This window comes from Ascaphus truei, chromosome 4, assembly GCF_040206685.1.
Source record: "Ascaphus truei isolate aAscTru1 chromosome 4, aAscTru1.hap1, whole genome shotgun sequence".
In the NCBI taxonomy this organism is placed as follows: domain Eukaryota; kingdom Metazoa; phylum Chordata; class Amphibia; order Anura; family Ascaphidae; genus Ascaphus; species Ascaphus truei.
In genome coordinates, this window is record NC_134486.1 from 249,069,705 (window position 1) to 249,091,564 (window position 21,860).

General features: G+C 42.0%; 1 protein-coding gene across 1 annotated transcript in view; it reads left to right on the forward strand.

Moving 5' to 3' along the window:
- The window catches only part of RNF217 (ring finger protein 217), a 119,782-nt gene that overhangs the window by 65,922 nt on the left and 32,000 nt on the right, over window positions 1-21,860 (forward strand). Inside the window, 2 exon segments of the mRNA XM_075597234.1 lie at window positions 11,327-11,560; window positions 15,605-15,769. Coding sequence (XP_075453349.1) covers window positions 11,327-11,560; window positions 15,605-15,769 — 399 coding nt within the window.

Sequence of the window (21,860 nt, forward strand, 5' to 3'; positions counted from 1 at the left end):
TAATGATCTAACTATTGTCTATAGCAGAGATTGCCTATAGCAGTGGTTTTCAACCTTTTTGAAGTGATACTTATTTTCTGGCATCTACTGAGTTTTGATGGGAAAATTCTCTTGTTTTGTAATAAAAGAACATGACGGAAGTGATGTCATGCCGCTGAAGGTCGCGCGCACATGACACTGTGGTTGTAGGCTGCGCATGCGCAGAAGAGGAGGTTGTAAATTGTGCCGTGCATACGCAGAAGCCCATATTGAGCTTCCCATCCGCATGCGCAGTAACGGCATGGCGGGCGCCGTGCAGGCAGGTCCGGTGCTGTGCGCATGCGGCACCATGCGCAGGCACGGGCAGCACCGCACATGTGCAGGACCCCAGAAGTCGGCGCCTGGACCCCTTCCAATGCCTGGGCCACACCGAACTCTCTACTGCACAGGTGGGCCCCTTCTATACAGACACCCACCCACACAGCTAGTCACCCCCCCAACCCCCCATCCAGGTCAGTCAGTCGAGGGTCAGTCACACATTCAGTTTTAATTTCAATTGTGTCTATCAGGTATTCGACATGATGCGATGAGTCAATGTCAATGTATTCCAAAGCTCAAACATTGTATTCATGAACACCACAGAACATTAGCTAGCCGGGTGGAGAGGAGTATAATTATAGATAGCAGCGCGCCTCGATATAGTCACCGTGTACTCTCTTAGAGTTACAATTTATTCAGTCGTGGGTATACATATAAGTGTCTGTCCGGTACATCATTGACAGACACTATACCAGCTCCAACATTTATACCACACTGAGGCACACGCTATATATCCATTCTGCATGTGCCAGTTATTTTAGGGTTCCCTATACCCATATGGCAACCAGTCTGGTACACAGGACTGGGAGGTAGCTATGTAATACTTGTTTTAAGTGTTATGTGTTTCCCTTTAAACCTATATATCATTAAAGGTTTATTTTATCCATTTCCGTTTATCACCACACGAGTGCTTGTTCTAAAGGGGTCCTTTTTCTTGCCTAGGCAAGTGCAGTTTGTTACTAGTTCCTTTACCCCTGGCACCGTTCTCTAGACAGTAGCTTGAGCTCATTCCCTCACTCCCCTTCCCCCCATTTATTCTAACTTTAAAAACTAAATTACCAGATTGATTACAATATTTAATGTTCCCATTTTTTTTTTTTAACATTACTTTTTCACTTGTTCCACTTTGACACATGATCGCCAAAGCTAAAGACAATTGAAGTCCGATACAAATGTGTGACAGTCTTCAGCCAGGAATGGAAGGTTAGTGGAGACATTTGTCTGACAATGCTCCCCTCGAGAAAAGAAGAATTTGCAAAGAAATGAAAACTTGGCAAATGTTTTAAATGTGATACGTTGGTGTGATTATATATTTATAAAGAATTTTATGAGCTAAGCATAACTTGAATCTGTATATTTCTACTTGTGGTCACGGTTTATGTTTTTATTTTCTTCCCTAAGCTCAATGCTGGGAGCTTTTTCTATAATTGACACCATTGCTTCCATATAAAGCAGCACAGAGATTCCTATTTATGCAAGTGATTTTCCACTGCAAATAGAAGTGGCGATCAATGAGAAACGCACAACAGTAAAAGAGTAAACAATATAGAGAGAGTCCAAAGTCGTGGTGCATACACGTTCCCTGATTGTAACATGTCTTATTCCACCAGGAGCTCTGTCAAGGGTATGAAGTTCCGACAACAACATGTACCAACTTTTGCTGCTCTGCTCTGTGAAAAAAAAAATTAGAGAGCTACGCCAGCCTGTTGTAACTTGGTGGCTGCACTTTGTGTGGAAAGTGTCTGCGTTCACCTTGCCAAGTATATGTAATGAATTCCAACTAGGAAAATGTTCCTTCGAGATCCATGCCACCTTATCTCTGCACGTTCCCTTATCTCCTGTGACTGCTGACTTTCAGGACATTCTGGGACTTGCAGGGAGCAGCTGCCATATATGTTAGCATGACCGTGGAACCTAAACTAGCATCCATGAGTGATAAATAGGTCGACCTGCTCCACATTGAATTGGTGGTAATCTGTTGATCCCTATGGGTGGTCTACTCGGCAGAAATACCTAAGCCTCTAAACGTCTTAATCATGGGACACAACAGCTGTAACAATAGCAGGGGTGTAACCCATGTCCAAGAGCCACATTCCTAGGATGGTTTCCAGAAAATGAAAACAAGCAAAATTGTATTTGTCTTGGTTTTTCATATAGGCTACGATGGGATAAGTGGGTACCAGGGCGACTCTGAACTTTAGTCCCCCATCTTCACTTGGAGTGAGACACTTCTATAAATTACCAACCTACCCACAAGTGTAATAGATGGTGGAGGACAGGAGCACACACTACAGAAAATATATGGTGACCAGTAGACTTCATAAGTAATGCTGTTCCTGCCCAATGTGACTTACAATCTAAGTACCATAGCCACACGTTCCACAGTTGGCTTTCCAGAGTTTTTAGGATTTATTGTATGTCATTTTTTTCACTGCTCATGATTTTTATTGAATTTCACAACATTCTTCCTGTTGTATAGGGTTGATCTTAACCAGAGCTCTTTTGTTAGTTGAGGTTGCTATCGGCGGTTCCTAATGAAGGCGGTGGGTCATGGTCCCGATGTCAGAATATCTGTCATGCTGTGTTGTACGGATAATTTTACAGTGAAGGGATACATTATATAACAACCTACATGTGTATGTTGACAGTATTTCTGAACTGCAATGGAATATATCCACACTTTACACACTCTTTGCAGAATATGACAACACTTTAAAGGCGTATTCCTGGATGAGTTCAGTGAGAATGAGACAAGCAGGGGATTCTGGGAGAGAATTAGCAACTGTAGTCTCCTTAATATAATTATTATTCATATGTATGGCACCTACACATTGCGCATTGCAGTACAATGTAGGAGGGAGGAAAATAACAAAGTACATGAGTTGAGAGGAACTGAGACAATAGAGTTCCCTGTCCCAAGGGTTTAAACTTTATTTCAATACATTTTGAGATTTGTTTATGTAAAAATATATAAATGGCTACTTTTCTATATGATGTTTGATTATGGGTGGGCTTGCACCCTTAATATGGTATTAATGAGTTATTAATACATTGCACTGTTGCTAGTTATATCACTACATATAAGCCCCGATATTACTTTATACTGCAAATTCATTCTGCACAGTTTATGCCTTTCATCATTTAGAATATTCTAGTAAATAAGACAGGTCTGAAACTGCTACATTCCAATAAATGTTGCTCTCGTTTAAAACTTCTTTAGATTTAAAGAGACACATTGAGGATCTTGAAACTCCACATGTAGGTTTTGAGACACAGATCATTGATGTATGGGAGATATTTAAAGTTACGTGTATGCTTTTAATAGTAATCTTTCCGATTATTCTCTGATGTAAATTATGTAAGAACGGTATTTATAAAAATACAACCTCCCTTTAAGACTTTCAGGATTGCAGATTATTTTAACATTGATCGGTATAATTTGAGCTACTGAAATGGTCATTTCTTCTCTTGGCTCGTCTCTGCCTTCTTCACCCAGGGTGATAGAGGAACTATTTCGGAGACAGACGCTGAGACCAGGAAGTATCACGAGACGCAAACACCTCAGCAGAACTCCCGGAGATGCTGGAAATATTGTTATAAGCGGAGGGACTTTCCTGTTCCTGGTGTACACGTTGCGCATCCGATATGAGTGCAAACCTTTTGTTTTTCTTTTTTTAACTGAAAAATTGTGCACATGACTGAATTTTTTTCTCCATAATCTCAATATATTTGACATTTGGGGGGAGGAGGGGGGGGGAGGGGCGGTATGTCAGTGAATTGTCTGGGAGCCCAGGAGCATTTCGGGAGTCTCCAGGACATTTTGGGAGAGTTGACAATTATGCAGTGAGTATTGCAAGGATTACAGCACTTGCTAGGGAACGTCACATGGTTTGTCTGCCTTACATCATTACTGTAAGATCTTTAAAATCATCTTAAACTACATTTTACAGCAGTAGCAGGCCAAGGTTTCACAGCGTGCTCCCTTACCCGGTCTAATAATGTAGTGTCACTGTCCAGATGCTTAGGACAATACTGGATGTCGTAAGACATCCCAAAGCCTTCATGCAGTGTGTTGCTGCCAGTAGGGCTTGCAACAATAATTAACGACAGACCTTACATCCACCTGTCCACACAGACCTGGCTGTCATCACTGTAGCTCAGAGATGAAGTGCTTGTAGTTGTTTGTCTTTATCTTGAACCTGAGTTTTCTATTACCTCAACCACTAGGGTAATTTACAACTAGTAAAAAGAGCTCTCTTCGTTATGTGATGAGAATCTCGCTTAAAATGTAACGAGGAGCTCAAGGTAATTAAGAAACTGGCCTGGGGCCTGCTTGTTGCCCCAGGAAACTCCATGGCTATTTGCATGCGTTTAAAAATGTCTTTTACTATTCGCCTTTTTTATTCTCCGAACTCCTTTGCTGCTAAATGCACTGTGTTGTGTGGTCTCTGGCAAGGACTTTGTGATTATGAAGTGAAGTGAGTATCATACCAATGAGGGGGCTCAGCTGATGAGCTTGTGTGAGGTAACCATTCTTGGATCTGTGTATTAAGCATTTTGTTTTAATACATTTACTAGATTTGCTACTCAAAATTGATCTGCAATAGCACACATAAAACTGCGTGTGCAGTTTAGTAAATAGTCCTTTTGTAAAAGCACCTTTTTAATCCAGTTTAGTAAGATACAGTACTTGCCCTGCTGACATGAAAGCTGAAGGAAGGCGAGTTCAACACAGAGACGTTTCTCAAAGTAAATGTTGTCTATTAACACAGCAAACAATTGGCATAATAGTACAGTGTTGCCTCCGTGTGAAGAGAGCAAACACCTGGTCAAGATAACTGATCACTTCTGAAGCAATGCAATATATACCTGAAGGAATCAGTATTTCGACTTCATTCTTACATCATGCATACTCTGTTTTGCCCCAACCTAGCTGCATCTTCTTGTCAGCAATTTCCAGTTATCTCCTTTCTGTGGCTTAGTATAGGGGATGGGTCTTTCATGTGTTTTAGCAGACTTTGGTTAGCAAGGTAAACATGTTGCAAAAGTCTTATCTTCAGGGAAGGTCAATTGTGTATAGACCTGATTCAAGTCTTGATAGATCCCTGAAGCTGTATTTGTCTGTAGCTTGTTAAAATAATCTTGCTCACCTTCAAACAAACACTATTTTGCATTCAATGTTTAACCCATCTGTTGCTGGTTCATACTTGAAGAGTTTAATAATTTTATTCAGTCACTCTTATAGTGGTCTGTTTTTGGGGTCTTATAGTCCAACATAATCCCCTCTTTGACCCAATAGGGTCACCATCACTTTCTTCTTTGGTCCTCTTCACGGGCGGGGTGATGAAACCTAAAAAAAAAAATCTTTTCACTCCCATTCACACAACGAAGTATATTGAATATGATTAGCCAATAAGTGGTTTATACATTATGCTATGCTTGCAATAGATTCTGCACTCTGCGAAGCTTGTGGTAAATGTTTCTAATAAAAAAACACATCAAAATATAGCAATAATAATCAAAACAATAACCGTGCGAAGCATGAAACTCATAACGTGACTCATTTTTGAGCTATTTCCAAAAATTGCTTCCCACCAAGATAGTTTTGTATCATCCTTCAATTGACTGATAACCTGGGTGATTGTCTGTAAATCGCGTTGAACAATTATGGCAGTCTTGGTGCCTTGGTATTGTACAGTAATTCCTGAAGGATATGTTCCTTATATCCAAAGTTCTTGAACCAGTCCCTAAATGTGATTCCCATTTCAAGTCTAACATCTGATATCTGTAAATGTACTGCTCCTGAATAGCTAAAGTAGTGTTAGTTGAGCAGTGATGTTTTGAATTATGGGAATAGAAAAATACAATTATTTTGCCTGAATAGTATTTACTGAGATCTTATTACACCAAGAGCCTTCACTCAGGAGGATAGTTCCATTACCCTTCATGTGTGTATAACTTACATTTTGTTGCCCCCAAAGATGAACACACCAGGTAATAAACAGGGTCAGTAACATGTTCTTTACCTTCCACAACTTGTATAGTTTACCCAACATTGTTCATCAACACTTTGAATTGTGATTGTTGACATATGTAATATACATATATTTATCTGAAGTACAGAGTGATACTAAGGGAGCTTCAATCTACATGTATGCAGATGACACAATCTTATATGCATACAGCCCTAGCCTCTCCAACCTTGAACACATACTTCAATCTGACTTTTCGAGACTTGAAAACTGGAGTTTCCAAAACAGTTTTTAAACACTGACAAGACTGTAACAATGGTATTTGGGACCAAGTTTAAGGTGGAGAAAGTATCCAAGAACCGGTGCTACAAAATGACAAGCAGTAGCACTGCAACAATAAGAAATAAATGTATCAGTCCTGCCACAGAACCAAATCCACTGAAGTCATAGGCATATGAAAATGGCATGGGGCTCGCAGTGTGCAAACATGGTATGAAACCTCGGGAAGGGGGCCAATGTGTGGTAAGGAGCAAGGGTCCTAAGCACAGACCTCCAGAAATAAAGCTCCGCCACTACCCTCACTAATCCCGGCGTCTTAGGCACAACCCGTAAGCCCCGAGGGGCGCCGTATTCACAGACGACCCGTCGCTGCTGCCCACCAGTTGCCGTGGTTTCCAAAGACTTGATCCAGGTGCAGTATCGGCGTGCTCCAGCCTCAGGAAGTCAATCAGAGAAAAAAAGTATGTGTGGCGGTTCACTGCAAATAGGTGTTGGTAGGGTCATGCTGAAGATATTGATAAATAGAGGAATCTAAAAGTTGCCTCAGGGCCTCTCTTTTATACTGATCCGCTGACAAGATAACTAAAGCACCGCCTTTGTCTGCGTTTTTGAGAACAATATTATAATCTTTTTTCAATACCTCCAATTGTTTCACCTCTGAAATAGTAAGATTGTTAGACATAACATTAGAAAAAGAAAATCCATTATTTAACAAATGTAAGTCCCGTTCCACAAGTCTTTCAAAGGTGGTTATGAAAGGTCTCCTGCTAGAGTTGGGACAAAAAATAGACTTTTTTTTAAACTCAACATAACACAAAACAGAGCTCCTCATACTTCCTCCCAAACCTGGCCCTACTCCCTCCTTCCACATTACTGTTGGAACTACGATCATTCACCCAGTAGCCCAAGCACGCTGCCTAGGGGTCACACTCGACTCCTCTCTCACATTCGCCCCTCACATTCAAAACATTTCTAAAACTTGTCGCTTTTTCCTCCGCAATATAACAAAGATACGCCCTTTCCTCTGTTGCTCGACTGCTAAAACTCTGCCTCAGGCCCTCATTCTCTCCCGTCTTGATTACTGTAATCTCCTGCTGTCCGGCCTTCCTGCCTCTCACCTGTGTCCCCTACAATCTATCCTAAATGCTGCTGCCAGAATCACTCTACTCTTTCCTAGATCTGTCTCAGCATCTCCCCTCATGAAATCCCTCTCCTGGCTTCCGATCAAATCACGCATCTCACACTCCATTCTTCTCCTCACTTTTAAAGCTTTACACTCTTCTGCCCCTCCTTACATCTCAGCCCTAATTTCTCGTTATGCACCATCCAGACTCTTGCGTTCTTCTCAAGGATGTCTTCTTTCTACCCCCTTTGTATCTAAAGCCCTCTCCCGCCTTAAACCTTTTTCACTGACTGCCCTACACCTCTGGAATGCCCTTCCCCTCAGTACCCGACTAGCACCCTCTCTATCCACCTTTAAGACCCACCTAAAGACACACTTGCTTAAAGAAGCATATGAATAGCACTGAATATTCTGAACACATGATACATAAAGCTTGGCCTTCTGCAGAGGCACTTACCAGAACTCCCTCCTACTGTCTCTATATGTTCCCCTACCTACCAATTAGACTGTAAGCTCCTCGGGGCAGGACTCCTCTTCCTTAATGTTACGTTTATGTCTAAAGCACTTATTCCCATGACCTGTTATTTATTTTATCTGTTATTTATTTGATTACCACATGTATTACTACTGTTAAGCGCTATGTACATTAATGGTGCTATATAAATAAAGACATACAATACAATGGCTCTCTAGCAGCATGCTGCCCTTTCTCTCTAGCAATAGGATTAGTGACATTGAATATTTACTCTGTGTGGTTTTGACAAATATCACGATTACCCCGTTTTATCTGAACCTGTAAACTTACTTGTAATGAATATAGCAGAAGATATTAAGCATTTTAATCAATCTGGCACTTCAGTGGTTAACGGTAGTCGGATTGTCAAAAATACAAGAATTGTTTTTATGACCGGTAAAGACCCTTCCTCCTTCTGTGTTGATGTACAAAGGGAACTTAACCTGGGGGTTATCACTAAAAGTAAAACAATGTATAGTTTGGAAGTCTGTAGACAAGACCCAGATCATGGGCTGTCAGCCTCAAAGAAAACCTTGCATTCTTGTAATATCCCCTGTGAGTGACAAACAGGTCACCACAGCTTGAGGGCTTTATTAAATATGCAGATATCCTAGGCCTGACAGCAATTTGCAAGGAAAACTCATAGATATTCGTGACGGATGCAATAAGACCAAACTCTCCATGTTTAGGAGGTACCTAGGAAGACGCATCCTTTTGTCGTCAAACTTAGGAGCAAGCCAGTCAAACTTAGTCTCGTTACATTTGGAAAAGTTGCCTGAACCTATTGCTATGAATCACGTTATTCCAAGTATTCTAGGAATAAAGTTATGAGGGCTTTTACATTTTGAGGAAAAGATTAAACGTCACAAGTCGTAAAACTCTAGAGTTGACTAATGAAAGGGGCGAGCTTACAGTATGCTGTTCTTAATGAAAGGAATTTAGCATATAAAGCACTACTTTTTAATTATGAGTTAGAACAGAGGTGTGTTTTGAGTCAGACACGAGTTCTCATCTTTTCTACTCTAATAACCTCTCTGGGAAGAATCTATGACGTAGTAAAGTATATCAAATTCTTATGTTTATCTTTTTATTTTAAGAAACATTCTGCATTTATTATAACTATGTTCTTGTAATAATCTTGTTCTGGAACCTAAGCACTATATTTTCTATATTAAATCCAAACTTTAATAAGTAATATTTTGGGGCTCTGATTGAACTGTCGCACCCTTTATAAAGAGTAAAGTACATTTTCGGGCACATTTTGCTATAACAGATTTTTATGTGTAGTTATTTCTTAATTAACAGGGACCATTAGACTATGCAAATTAAATGTGATATTTATTTTGGTGGTGGCAGCGTATTAATGGATTATGGTGTAACAGAGTAAATATGAACTCGTTTGAAGTACATTACGAAGGAGAAAGGTGGGGCAGCGAGTTGGCTGCATATACAAGTCACATGCTCACAAGTGTGCTGTCCGTGACAGGTGGTATATTGGGATAGTGAGGGAAGTTATTAGTCATTTAAGGGTACATGCTTGGAGAAAAGTGACTCTGCTAAATAGCTGTGCGTATTAACCCTGGTCCCATATACAGATCACGTGCTCACCGTCTTGCCGTACGTGAAACTACCAGGGTCAGAAATACTCGTCTTAACCTGTGTGCTAAGGGTAGGCTGCTTGTGTTTAAAGCGTTCCCTCCACGCCGCCTCCTCTTATGTAATTCCTGTCATAGCATTGGGCTTTCAGCCCATGCAATACCCATTTCCAATGGACTCAAAAGGCTGAGATCCTCTTTATTTGCATCACAGGGGCGTTTGTGTACTACTGTAGCAGGTGCTAATCCCCTCTTTCCTGCATTTGCATCTGTTGTGATTAAGAATGACAAAGCCTTTAAACCTGTGCTGCCCTGTGTCGGGTTGTACAGAGTACATTGCTGCAGGTCGGAATTGCACGGCACAACCACTGTCGCCATTCCTGCAGCTAAACAGATTGAATGAATGGATCAACATGTCACAAGTTACGTGATATTCCATTGCAGCCAAGGAGACCTTTTTAACACCACAACGGTTTATTACTTTTTAGGCTACAAGTGGCAATTGTATTATGTAAGCCAGAGTGAGTTGTAAGATTATATTGCATAGTTTGAGCTTGTTAGTATTTTGGAATCTGTTTAAATGACTCATAGTCACAATTTATGGGGGGAAAACAGCTTGATAAATTACTGCTTTAATGCAGAAGAAATAAGTCTGTATTTATAATGTTAAAACTCTGATTCATTAGAAACCTCTCTGCCCTTTTTGTTATTCTATGACAAATAACATTGCACATATAAGGTCCACTTCATCAGACGACAATGATACTGTTTGCGTAATAGGAAAGAACTCGATCTGAAATGTTGAAAACTCGACCTCTGTGTTGGGCAACGTAATCTAATTAGAGGGGCAAACTGCAGCACTCAACTACTCCAAAAGGATGCAGGTCTTTTCCTGACTGAGAACTTAATTCTATTACTATTATTCTATGTATAAGGGACTTATAGTAAATCAGGGGCACAGCAACTGGCACGTGTATACAAAACAGGGTTAAAAGTCATAATGTAGACCAAAGAGACCACTGAATGACATCTGTGTCATTCTTGGCCCCAGTTTTCTCATTACTACACAACATATGTCTATAGACAGATACGTAGAACACGATTAGTTTATAATCCAAGGTTTGGTACGGTTTACAGAGTACGTTTGTTGAAATATATGAAGAATTTAGTGAGTACCCTCTAGTATAATTTAGGATATACAAATAATTGCAAACAAAGCTGTTTTTTGACACGCGTGCATATGTATCAAGGCAAAATGGCACAATTCTGGAGCCCAAAAAATGAACAAGCTGCATCGAAGAAAAATATACAACTGATTTCAGTGGCACTTTAAAAAAAAAAAAAAAAATTAAATATATACATACGGTGCATTTTATTTTGCCCCAAATTTGCTCCACTTTTGCCTTGGTACATATGCCCCATAGAGTTTGATTGTAGGTAAGAACCACTTGGTCCACCTCATTTGTCCATTTTCCGATCTTTTGTAAAACCTCAGACCCTATTTGATCCTCGACTTTCTTGTTATTCATTGGGGCAACAGACCTTCCTTGTAAATTCTAAAAATTGCCTAACTACTTAATGTACTTTCATATGTTTGCTGTAAAATATTAAGAGTGGCAGAAGGTTTTGTTTTTTTACACAAGGCACACCTCCAGTTCTTTGATGCATCAATATTTTGAACTTTAGTACACTTTCCTACTTAAATACTTGAGGCTCTTTCTGATCAAGCAGCATCTCTCTTTACCTTGTTTGTGTTCACCTGCAGGTGCAGCTAGGACAAGTGGAGATGAAATGCCCGATAACCGAGTGTAATAAACACCTGGATGAAACCACCATCCTGTACAGCCTGCCACACAATGACATCATAAAGTACAAGTACTTCCTGGAAATCGGCCGCATGGACTCCAGCACCAAGCCCTGCCCGCAGTGCAAGCACTTTACAACCTTCAGGAGAAAAGGCCACATTCCTGCCCCCACCAAATCGGAGAACAAATTCAAAGTGAGCAAGCCCAGCCAATAACACACAGATTAGTGACTCCAAATGTAGGACATGGATTACTTTAGAATTAAAGGGTCTTTTATTCCAACGCAGCTGCCCATAAAATTAGTTAAAATGTTTATTTACAGAAAAAAAATGGTTTTAGTTTAGATTTAGATAACTTCTGACTGGATACTTTGTTTCCTCCCTATTTCAACAATTTATTTCACATGTACCTCATTTTCAGATGCATTCTGTGACATAAATACAATAAGGATAAGGAGTTACATGTGCCATCTATGTGGGAACTCAATTACTCCTTTAAATCCCCCGAAGGGCAGTACTAGATCCAAAACACTGCATTGATATTTATACACTATTTTGCATGAATATGTGCACCACACAGACTGTGTTAAAGTGTTTCCTGAAGATGGTCCCCACGTGGATTTAACCATTGATACTACAGTATGCAGGGCCGCCAACAGAAATCATGGGGCCCGGGACAAATGAAAAGAGCAGCCCCCCCCCCCCGAACCATAGCGCACCCCCCCCAAACCCATAGCGCAACTACAACGAAAAAATATCTTTTAGCGCGCAACTTTTACTTAACTGTTTTCTTATTGTGATACAGAAAAAAACATTACAATGCAACCTGTTTATTTTTATATTTTCAACAAATGACGTGAATGCCTGCCTGGGTGGGTGGGTGAGTGAGTGGGTGGATGACTGGGTGGGTGAATGACAGTGACTGGGTGGGTGAATGACAGTTGGGTGAATGACAGTAGAATGACAGTTGGGTGAATGACGGTGGGTGGGTGAATGAATGACAGTTGAATGACAGTGGGTGGGTGGGTGAATGAATGAATGACGATGGGTGGATGAATGGATGAATGATGGTGGGTGGGTGAATGAATGAATGACGATGGGTGGATGAATGGATGAATGATGGTGGGTGGATGAATGGATGGATGAATGACTATGTTGGTGGGTGAATGAATGACGGTGGATGAAGAGATGGATGAATGATGGTGGGTGGATGAATGGATGAATGACGGTGGGTGGGTGGGTGGATGAATGAATGGCGGTGGGTGGGTGAATGAATGAATGACGGTGGGTGAATGAATGAATGACGGTGGGTGGGTGAATGAATGAATGACGGTGGGTGGGTGAATGAATGACAGTGGGTGGGTGAATAAATGACGGTGGGTGAATGAATGACAGTGGGTGGGTGAATGAATGAATGAATGACGGTGGGTGAATGAATGAATGACGGTGGGTGGGTGAATGAATGACAGTGGTTGGGTGGGTGAGTGAATGAATGACAGTGGGTTGAATGAATGACGGTGGGTGGGTGAATGAATGACGGTGGGTGGGTGAATGAATGACAGTGGGTGGGTGGGTGAATGAATGACAGTGGGTGGGTGGGTGAATGAATGACAGTGGGTGGGTGGGTGAATGAATGACGGTGGGTGGGTGAATGAATGACGGTGGGTGGGTGAATGAATGACGGTGGGTGGGTGAATGAATGACGGTGGGTGGGTGAATGAATGACTTGAATGAATGACTGGGTGGGTGAATGAATGACGGTGGGTGGGTGAATGAATGACGGTGGGTGGGTGAATGAATGACGGTGGGTGGGTGAATGAATGACTTGAATGAATGACTGGGTGGGTGAATGAATGACGGTGGGTGGGTGAATGAATGACGGTGGGTGGGTGAATGAATGACGGTGGGCGGGTGGGTGAATGAATGACTTGAATGAATGACGGTGGGTGGGTGAATGAATGACGGTGGGTGGGTGAATGAATGACGGTGGGTGGGTGAATGAATGACTTGAATGAATGTGGGTGAATGACGGTGACTGGGTGGATGACGGTGACTGGGTGGGTGACAGTGACTTACCTTGACCGTGGGTTAAGCTTTCCGCCGGACGCTTCCCCCTCCTGCCCCCTAGGGGGGGGAGAGGGGGAAGCTGACCGCAGGAGGAGCAGGTACTTCCCCCTCCGTCCCACGTTGGGAGCGGGTGGGAGCAGGGGGAAAGGGGGAGAGGGCCCTGCGCATGTGCGTTGGGAGCGGGCCCTGCGCATGCGCGTTGAGCAAGCCCTGCTTGCCCTGCGCATGCGCGCCGGGACTGCGAGGGAATCACCGTCATTTTAAAAAAAATTATTTCTTTAAATAACTGGCGCCCAGGACGCCAGTGCCCTTTGTCCCCCGCTGTTGGCGGCCCTGACAGTATGCCATACAAAAAAACAGTGGCCACATTCCCTTAGAGCAGAGGTTCCCCACTCCAGTCCTCAGGGACCACTAACCGTGCAGGTTTTAAGGATACCCCCTACTTGAGCAAACACGTGGTTCAATCAAATGATTGGGCCACCTGTGCTAATGAGAGGATATCCTTAAAACCTGCCCTGTTAGTGGTCCTTGAGGACTGGAGTGGGGAATCTCTGCAAGAGATAACGGAGAATTTAGGAGATGCCAATCCAATTACTTACTTGTAGCATGTTCAAGGGTCTGAAAGATGTAGAGCAGTAACTTAACAGAGCATAATAAACACTTTACAGGCGAAACAAACACATGAATGGTTTGAGAGTCAGCAGAACTGATGGTTTTCATAATGCAGGTGCAATAACTGCAATTTTTTTTAAATCCTGACTATATCAAGTGATGTCTGTTTGCTCATCACAAAATGTGTTAAACACACATCTTTACAGTTTTTATTCACTTGTATGTGTCGCATTATTAACCGCTTTTATGTCGTCCAGGTTTTATTGTAGCTATTGATTCTTTATGCACAAAGCAAAATAAATAAATGTCGATTTACCTTGTAATAACCAAGTGTCACGCAAAGGCAATGTGTAACAGAAAGGAGCAGGGCTGATATGAAAAAGCACGCATCGCAAATATCAAGGGAAGATTTAGGAATGTGTTTCTCAGATCTCATTTGGATCTGCCCTTGCATTTTGATTCTTTGGTTAAGCTCCTATCATTTAAAACATCAGTGCATAAATAATAATCATTACGTCAGAGCATCATCTTGTTTATTTTGAAGGTGTAGTCCTATGTAGGATCAAAGTAATGGAATTAATAGATTGAACAAGTTGAATCTTGGCTAGTGGTGATTCATTTAAAGAAAAGAAAACAGATGCATACAAGAAATTAATATAATTTTTGAAAATGGGATTATTATAAAAAAAAATTTGAATATGGCAGTAGCTCTGGAGCAGAGGATTATGATTCAGGGAAGCAATTGGAAAAGGGGCCGAATACCTAACATGCCGTAAGACATGCAAAACGCAAGGGATCTAAAACAACCGCAAGTCTCGGTTTATAATGTTTACAAACATTTCATAGGCTACTTTCAAGGAGGGTTGCAGAGCAAACAACTACACGTTTTGCCAATCTTAACAGACAAAAACTTCCATGCAATGTAACCTTTATAGCCCCAATTTATTTTGCAGCTGTAGGAAACTAAAAGTTCTCTCGCTTTTCTGATTATCTTTTCAAACTTAGACCTTTAAAACCATACAAACGACGGCACCTTGACAAATGTACGTGTAGCCCCCTTTCCCCTGTGTCTCGTGAAACTACGTGTGGTGCGTTACCTGAGTGGCTCACAAGAGGCCTGATCCTCCACCGCAGGGAGCCTGGGGTGATTACAGTCGATCTGATGACCGTGCCTCCACCTGGGAGGAATCCAAACGCAGCTGGATAACCCCTTCCCAGGACAACACAGTAAAGAATAAATATACACACGGTGATATAACAACGTATCTTTACTGATAACATATAACTTATTACTGTACCCCCAACACAATAACGCCAACTTGATAAGACCCCCAAAGTACTGAGGTGCCCTGAGCACATAACCACCCGGTGTCTACAGAGTCCAGCCCATACAAGGATACAAGGATCCGTCTGATCCAATGAAGACGTCTGCCTCTGGAAACCTGTAACAGGGTGTGAGATTTTTACACTGTTAACACTAATAGATTGCGTTTATAATTCATATTTTAACATGTGCCAAACCGCTAAAATTCTTCAATTTGTGTTTCTGTTTGTTCACAGATTCGGTGCCCATCTTGCCAATTTGTCTGGTGTTTTAAGTGCCATTCTCCCTGGCATGATGGGGTTAACTGTAAAGAGTACAAAAAGGGGGACAAGCTGTTGCGTCACTGGGCCAACGAGATTGAACATGGGCAGAGAAATGCCCAAAAATGTCCAAAATGCAGGGTGAGTTGTGTCAGAGACCGCTTCTCTGGAGCTACCAAAGATAAAAACATTGTGATATTTCTGATATCTAAACTTAGAATAGCTTTAGTTCTTTTGCTGCAGCCAGTCGCTCAGTCATCCAGATTCTGAGCATTTCTAGCCATTTTTCCTTCAAGAATCAGTAGTGAGTCTTTAAGTGAGAATGATATGGAAGTCAGATTACTAACTGAAGTAGGGAAGTTGCTGTAGGCTGGTTGTATCTCGGGCCACCTGAGACTTCACCTGGGACTGCAATACAAAGTAAGTTTTGATAGAGGAGTTGATCTGGGGGACTCAGTGGTTTCCATGATGAAAATGTGCATAAAAAATCTGATGTGAAGTGCACTTTAAAAATAGGTAACTGTTTGTAAATGTATAATTAGCATAGGCTTTTAATAGATCTAGCGTGCAGCATATGCAGCAAGCTATGTATAATTTTGCCGGCATGTGTAAGTGTGTCCTGAAGAGCTTATAATCTAAATGATGGCGCATGCAGAACAGTTGTCATTTTTACTAAGTGGTGCTATGCTACAGTATGACACTTTACGACCCATTCAATGTGTTATATAACTTAGCACAGCTTTGTAAATATGGCCAATGGGCCCTCTTTATCTTATTGTACAGCCAGTCCTCGGTTATCTAACAGAATGCGTTCTGGAAGTAGCGTGGGATAGTGAAACCATTGTAAAGTGAGTCCCCTGTTAATCAGTGGTGGTGAGTGTTGGAAACTGTGGAATAACTGATGTTGCATGGCAAACTAATACCATTTACATAAGTGCTCCCCACACTGCCAAAAGTTACAGGAGTGATGGTATTTATGCTACCTGCTGCTTGGTAAGGTATTCCACCAATAAGTACATGTGCTGACCCCAGCAATCATACTGTAATTCTACTAATGCCGTTCGAATGAAGAAGTGCAGAAAGAAATCAGAATAGTTTATTGGGATATTCCTGATGTACAATGGAGATGTGAAACAAGATGATGTAATTATTAAATTTACCATCTTCCTATGATTACAGAATGTTTCTCTATTGTTTATTATTTGAATAATTATTCACTACGTATCTCCCACCGGGGAACTATTATTTTTATGTATGTTGTGTGCAGCTTTGTTACTTTATTCTGTCTAAGTTCCAGGTGTAGATGAAAATGTTGATATTTTTGTTCCTCATTCAAAGCGATGTACACCAGGGCCCCGCTTCGCGGCGATCCGCCGATATGGCGGCACCAAGAAGGGTGCCGCCATCTTTGATTTTCTGTCACGCATGCGCAGAACGGGCGGTTGCGCCCGGCGCGCATGCGCAGACCGTTGTCTGCGCGCATGCGCAGACCGTTGTCTGCGCGCATACCGTAGTTTGCGCGCGCAGACCATAAGACACGCATGCGCAGAACGGCGAAAACGCCATTCTGTGCATGCAAAATCACTGAAAATCGCCAGATTTGCTTTCCGCCGATTTTCACTATACGGCGGGCCCCTGGAACGGAACCCGCCGTATACCAGGGGCCCTGCTGTATTATGCTTTTCAGTAGTTTTTCTGTTTTTTTTTGTTTTGTTTTTGCTATATCATTACTGCATTACTACATTCACTACCAAATGCTTTGCACGTTTAATATATTCCATTTCAGACGGCTCAGCAATAAACGGACATTAGAAGTAGCTCTCCCCCTCCCCCCCACAAAGTCAGGTTGTTAAGAAGTTAAGCCCATGCTTGTTTATCTTCAGTTAAATGATTGTCGTTCATGCCCCTTTCTATTAGTGTCGGCATGGGGGGTGGGAGGACTATATACGGTAATATAGCCCAGCCCCTCTTTTAGTTTCAGTTCTGTGTTGCGTTCTGTAGTTTTAGTTTAGTTCGGTTTTGTTAGTTCTTTGTTCCAGTTTGTAGATCCCCGAGGTAACTGTCTAGGAGCGTTAGAGAAGTGGGGAAGCAAAACTAGTTAGGGAATGGCTAAAGAGATGTCCATGATTGAAAGCCGTGCTAATGCAAAAAGAATCCCCGGCTTTGGGAAGCACAGAACATGTAGGTGTGCACAAAAAGGTATACCTACTCTAAGTGAATTACTAGAATGTTTTGGCAACCCCTCCTCCCCCCCTCCTCCTCCCGTCTCCACTCTCTTTTAAGACAAGTGTCCCCTCTGGTTGAAGCCTGAGAATCCACCAGTAGGGGAAGTTAATTTTATTAACTAACCAAAGATTGTTTCATTAAGTTGTTTTCCTGGCGCCCAGTTTTTTCTCTCTTCCCCGCTCCCTAACCCTGCCATTAAGAACCTGTATCTGATTTTTATATCGCCCCTGAGACAGGAACTAAGAAACTGACTGTCCACTGCAATATATCACACGTGTACGTACCGTGGCTGGGAAAGGGGTTACAGAATTATACAGCTAAAATATAACTGACTGTCATATTTTGCTCATCTGGACTCCCAGACTTTTTCAGCTGAGCTACCATATGTGGTTGAAGTGTAAATGGAGAAGGTATACTGGTTTCTCCAATGCAAATCTGCAAATGCGCTACACGTTGTAGCCTTTCTTAGTAACTGTATAACAGGGTGAAGGTGATAGGTGAGAACATCTCTGTATTCTCTTTTGTCAATGAGATCAGGCTGAAGCTGTGTTTACAAGCACATCGCTCAGGCATGAATTATTGACGTTCCCTTGAAGTGAAAGCCTGTTTTGTAAGCAGTGTTTATTTAACTGGAACCATGTTTTGCCATAGAAGATTCTGGTGAAAGAAAGCTGTGTCACATTAATCGCCTTTCGTCTTCGAGCAAGATTGTGTCATCAGAAGGTAACTTCTTACCTAAGCTCACAGGTAGCATCAAATGCGAAAAAGTAACAAATTCGCTGCCAAGATGACTTACAAGCTAATGTATTACAGGTCACTCTGGCACTGAAGGAGTTAGTATGGTTGTTTCCCACTGTGCGCCTGAGGATGGGGCTGAGAGCTGCTAGAATAATTTGTAGTGTGCTTGGAGCTGTTGATGCGCTTGTACAGTACGTGGCATGACAACAGCTGATTGAGATAGGAAAGGACAAGTACAGATGCATTCTTTTCTATCTAGCAGCGTCTGCGGGCATGAAACGGAGTACATTGTGGAAATCGTGGACCCTCCGTGGGACAGTCGTTATGGGGTGCCGGTATCCCCGTCATATTTAAAGTCTCCGGGAGATTTGAGCAATGCAGGGGGATACTGGCACCGCATAACGGGGCCTGCAACTCGGGAAGCAGGAGGAACCCGGGCCTGAAATGTATGCTGTTCAGCTCCGGAGACCCCCTGCTTCAGTACAGTGATCACATAAAAGAAAAAAGCGGCTTCATTACATTAGCGGCTAGCTGCTAAGGCAATAAAGGGGTTAAGCCACAGTACCTGGTTTCTTGAGGGTAGAGAAGGTGGATGAAAGGGGTAGTTGCCCCAGGGTGGGTATTTGTTAATGTCATGTATTTTATTTGGTGCATGTATTTTTTTTTTTTAGGTTGCCCATAGACTGCCATAGTGGCAAACAATGCCCATAATATGGGCATGGTTTGCAACTGTGCTAATCAACTGGTTTATTGGCAAATGTTTTTTTTTTTTTATTATTGAAATGCAATGTATTTTATTCAGTGCTTGTTTTTTTTATTTGTAGCTTGCCCACACATTGCCATTGTGGTAATCCATGGGTAGAGGGGGTGGGGGTAGTTGCCCCAGGGAGGGTGGTTAAGCCTACCCCCTTTACCCACCCTCTCTACCCCCTTTACCCACCCTCTCTACCCCCTTTACCCACCCTCTCTACCCCCAATAAACCAGGTACTCTGGCTTAACCCCTTCATTTCGTTAGCGGCTAGCCACTAAGGTGATGAAGCTGCTTTTATTTTATTTTGATAACACAGTATTGAAGCAGGGGGTCTCCAGCGCTGAACCACATTAATTTCAGCCCCGGAGACACCCTGCTTCCCGAGTTACAGGCCCCGTTATGTGGTGCCGGTATCCCCCTGCTTTGTTTAAATGGCCAAGTCACGTGGGCCGTGACGCCAGAGAATTTAAGCATGGCGGGGATACCGGTACTCCATAAGGGGGCCTGTAACTGGAGAAGCAGATGGTGAATGCGATTCAGCTCCGGAGACCCACTGCTTCAATACTGTGTTATCAAAATAAAATAAAAGCAGTGCAAACGCCTGTTAGAGGCGCGCAGGGAGAGTGACTGATTCAGTCTCACTCTTAGTGCGTGTCTCTTACAGACATAAGATTCACACAGCGTGAGTCGCATTCAGACGGAGGGACGCCCGCTGTGTTAATCATTTAGTCTCCGTACTTGTAGTACGCGCGCACATATAAAAAAAAAATTTAAAAACAGTGTAAAAGTGGATTTTGTGACGAGAGTACGACTGACCCAAGGACTACATCGGTACGTTTGTTTACTGTGTCCATGCAATTAAATCCATGCAGCCCCAACTGCATATTGTATATACAGCTCAACCCCCTTATAACGCTGTTCTTGGGTCCAAAGAATCACATAGCGTTATAAGCGGATCGCGTTAGAAATAATGTACCATTGTATGCATGTACAATAAAGTATTTAAGACACCAATAATCGTGTTGTAAAGTATTCATAAATACGAAAATTGGGAGCCACGCTTGCATCGCGTTATAAGCGGATTCGCGTTACAACAGGGTTGAGCTGTATTTAGGTACAGTAGGTGGTTCACCATTTTGCTTACAAACAACACAAACTCGTTCTGTTTCATGCAAGCAAACTCTCTAAGGACAGCCAATCCGTGAAGCTGGGGATCTGGGGTTCTCCGAGCAGTAAGTCAAGTTTGGGTCTGCTCGGTTTTGGTTAAGTGCTTAAAATATATAATAAACAGACATGGTCATATGAGGGAGGTTTCTGCTTTAAAATACAATCATCAATCATGGGTGTCACTTTAAATCTCTTGCACTCACGACCCAGTGTGATCTGCTTAGAATGTAGTAGTATAAAGCAATGCTGAATACACTCTTCCAGCACTTTAAAGTGCCTTCTATTTCTGCTGTTGGCTACTTCCAAAGATCAACCGAGAAATGCAGAAGCATTTTTGGGGTTGGGAAGAAACATATGTGGAGATAACCGTGAGTGCCTTACCAAAACATGTTTATCTCCGGTGGGCAGGAGATCTTACTTTCTATTTTCTCCATCTGTCCTGGAACACGGCTGCCTTGGGAAGCCCTGCCTAAAGACCTCATTCTGTTCTCAGGGTCACTGAGACTGAAGCTTCGGCTGCACAGAGCAGAAACAGAGCAGAAACCGTATGCTAAGGACATTTGATCTAGTGCCAGTCATTTTTCCCCGTTACCTTCAGAAGTGTAATCCGGATTAGTAGGAGGATTACAGCAGTGGGTGGGATGAGTAGTTGGAGAGGGGAAGGGAATGCCCTGCGTTGTGGAACAGTTGGAGGGTTATGATCAGATAAAGTGTCAGTGAAGGGTGATTGAACATCCTGTTTGTGTTGCATAGCCTGTCCTATCCTGAAACCTGGCAGCTGTCTGTGAACATTGTGCCAAACAGACATGACTTCTTTTAATTTTTTTTTAATCACTAATTCATGATATTCCGTTGTAGAAGGCACATTTTTTTTTGTCCATTTTTTTAGGATTTCTTTAGGACTTATCTTTTTTGATCACATCAGAAATTTGTTTTATTTTAGGTTCTCTGGAATTTTGCACACTAGCTGTCATTTACTATCAATGTGTGTTTGCTTGCTACGGGATTTAACGTATATGGAATATGTTTCAAAAGGAAATGAGAAAACATATACAGTGTACAACAGAGCACTGGTTACTTAAAAGAGTACTCTGGTTATTTTGTTTTCATCCAATAAAAAAAATCAGAGAAACTGTTTCCATCCCTGCAACCATGACTAAAAATGAGGCAATCCGTGGATCGGACGAATGTTTGAGCAAAGGTGATTTCCGTATTTGCACAGTCAAGATATATGTTCTGTAATTTCTGTGGGGGGTACAGGAATATTGGTGAAACAATATTCCCAACATTTTTCTCAAGTGCTCTGGTTGGCGTTTTATTTTTTATTTTTTTATTTTAACAAAATTTCA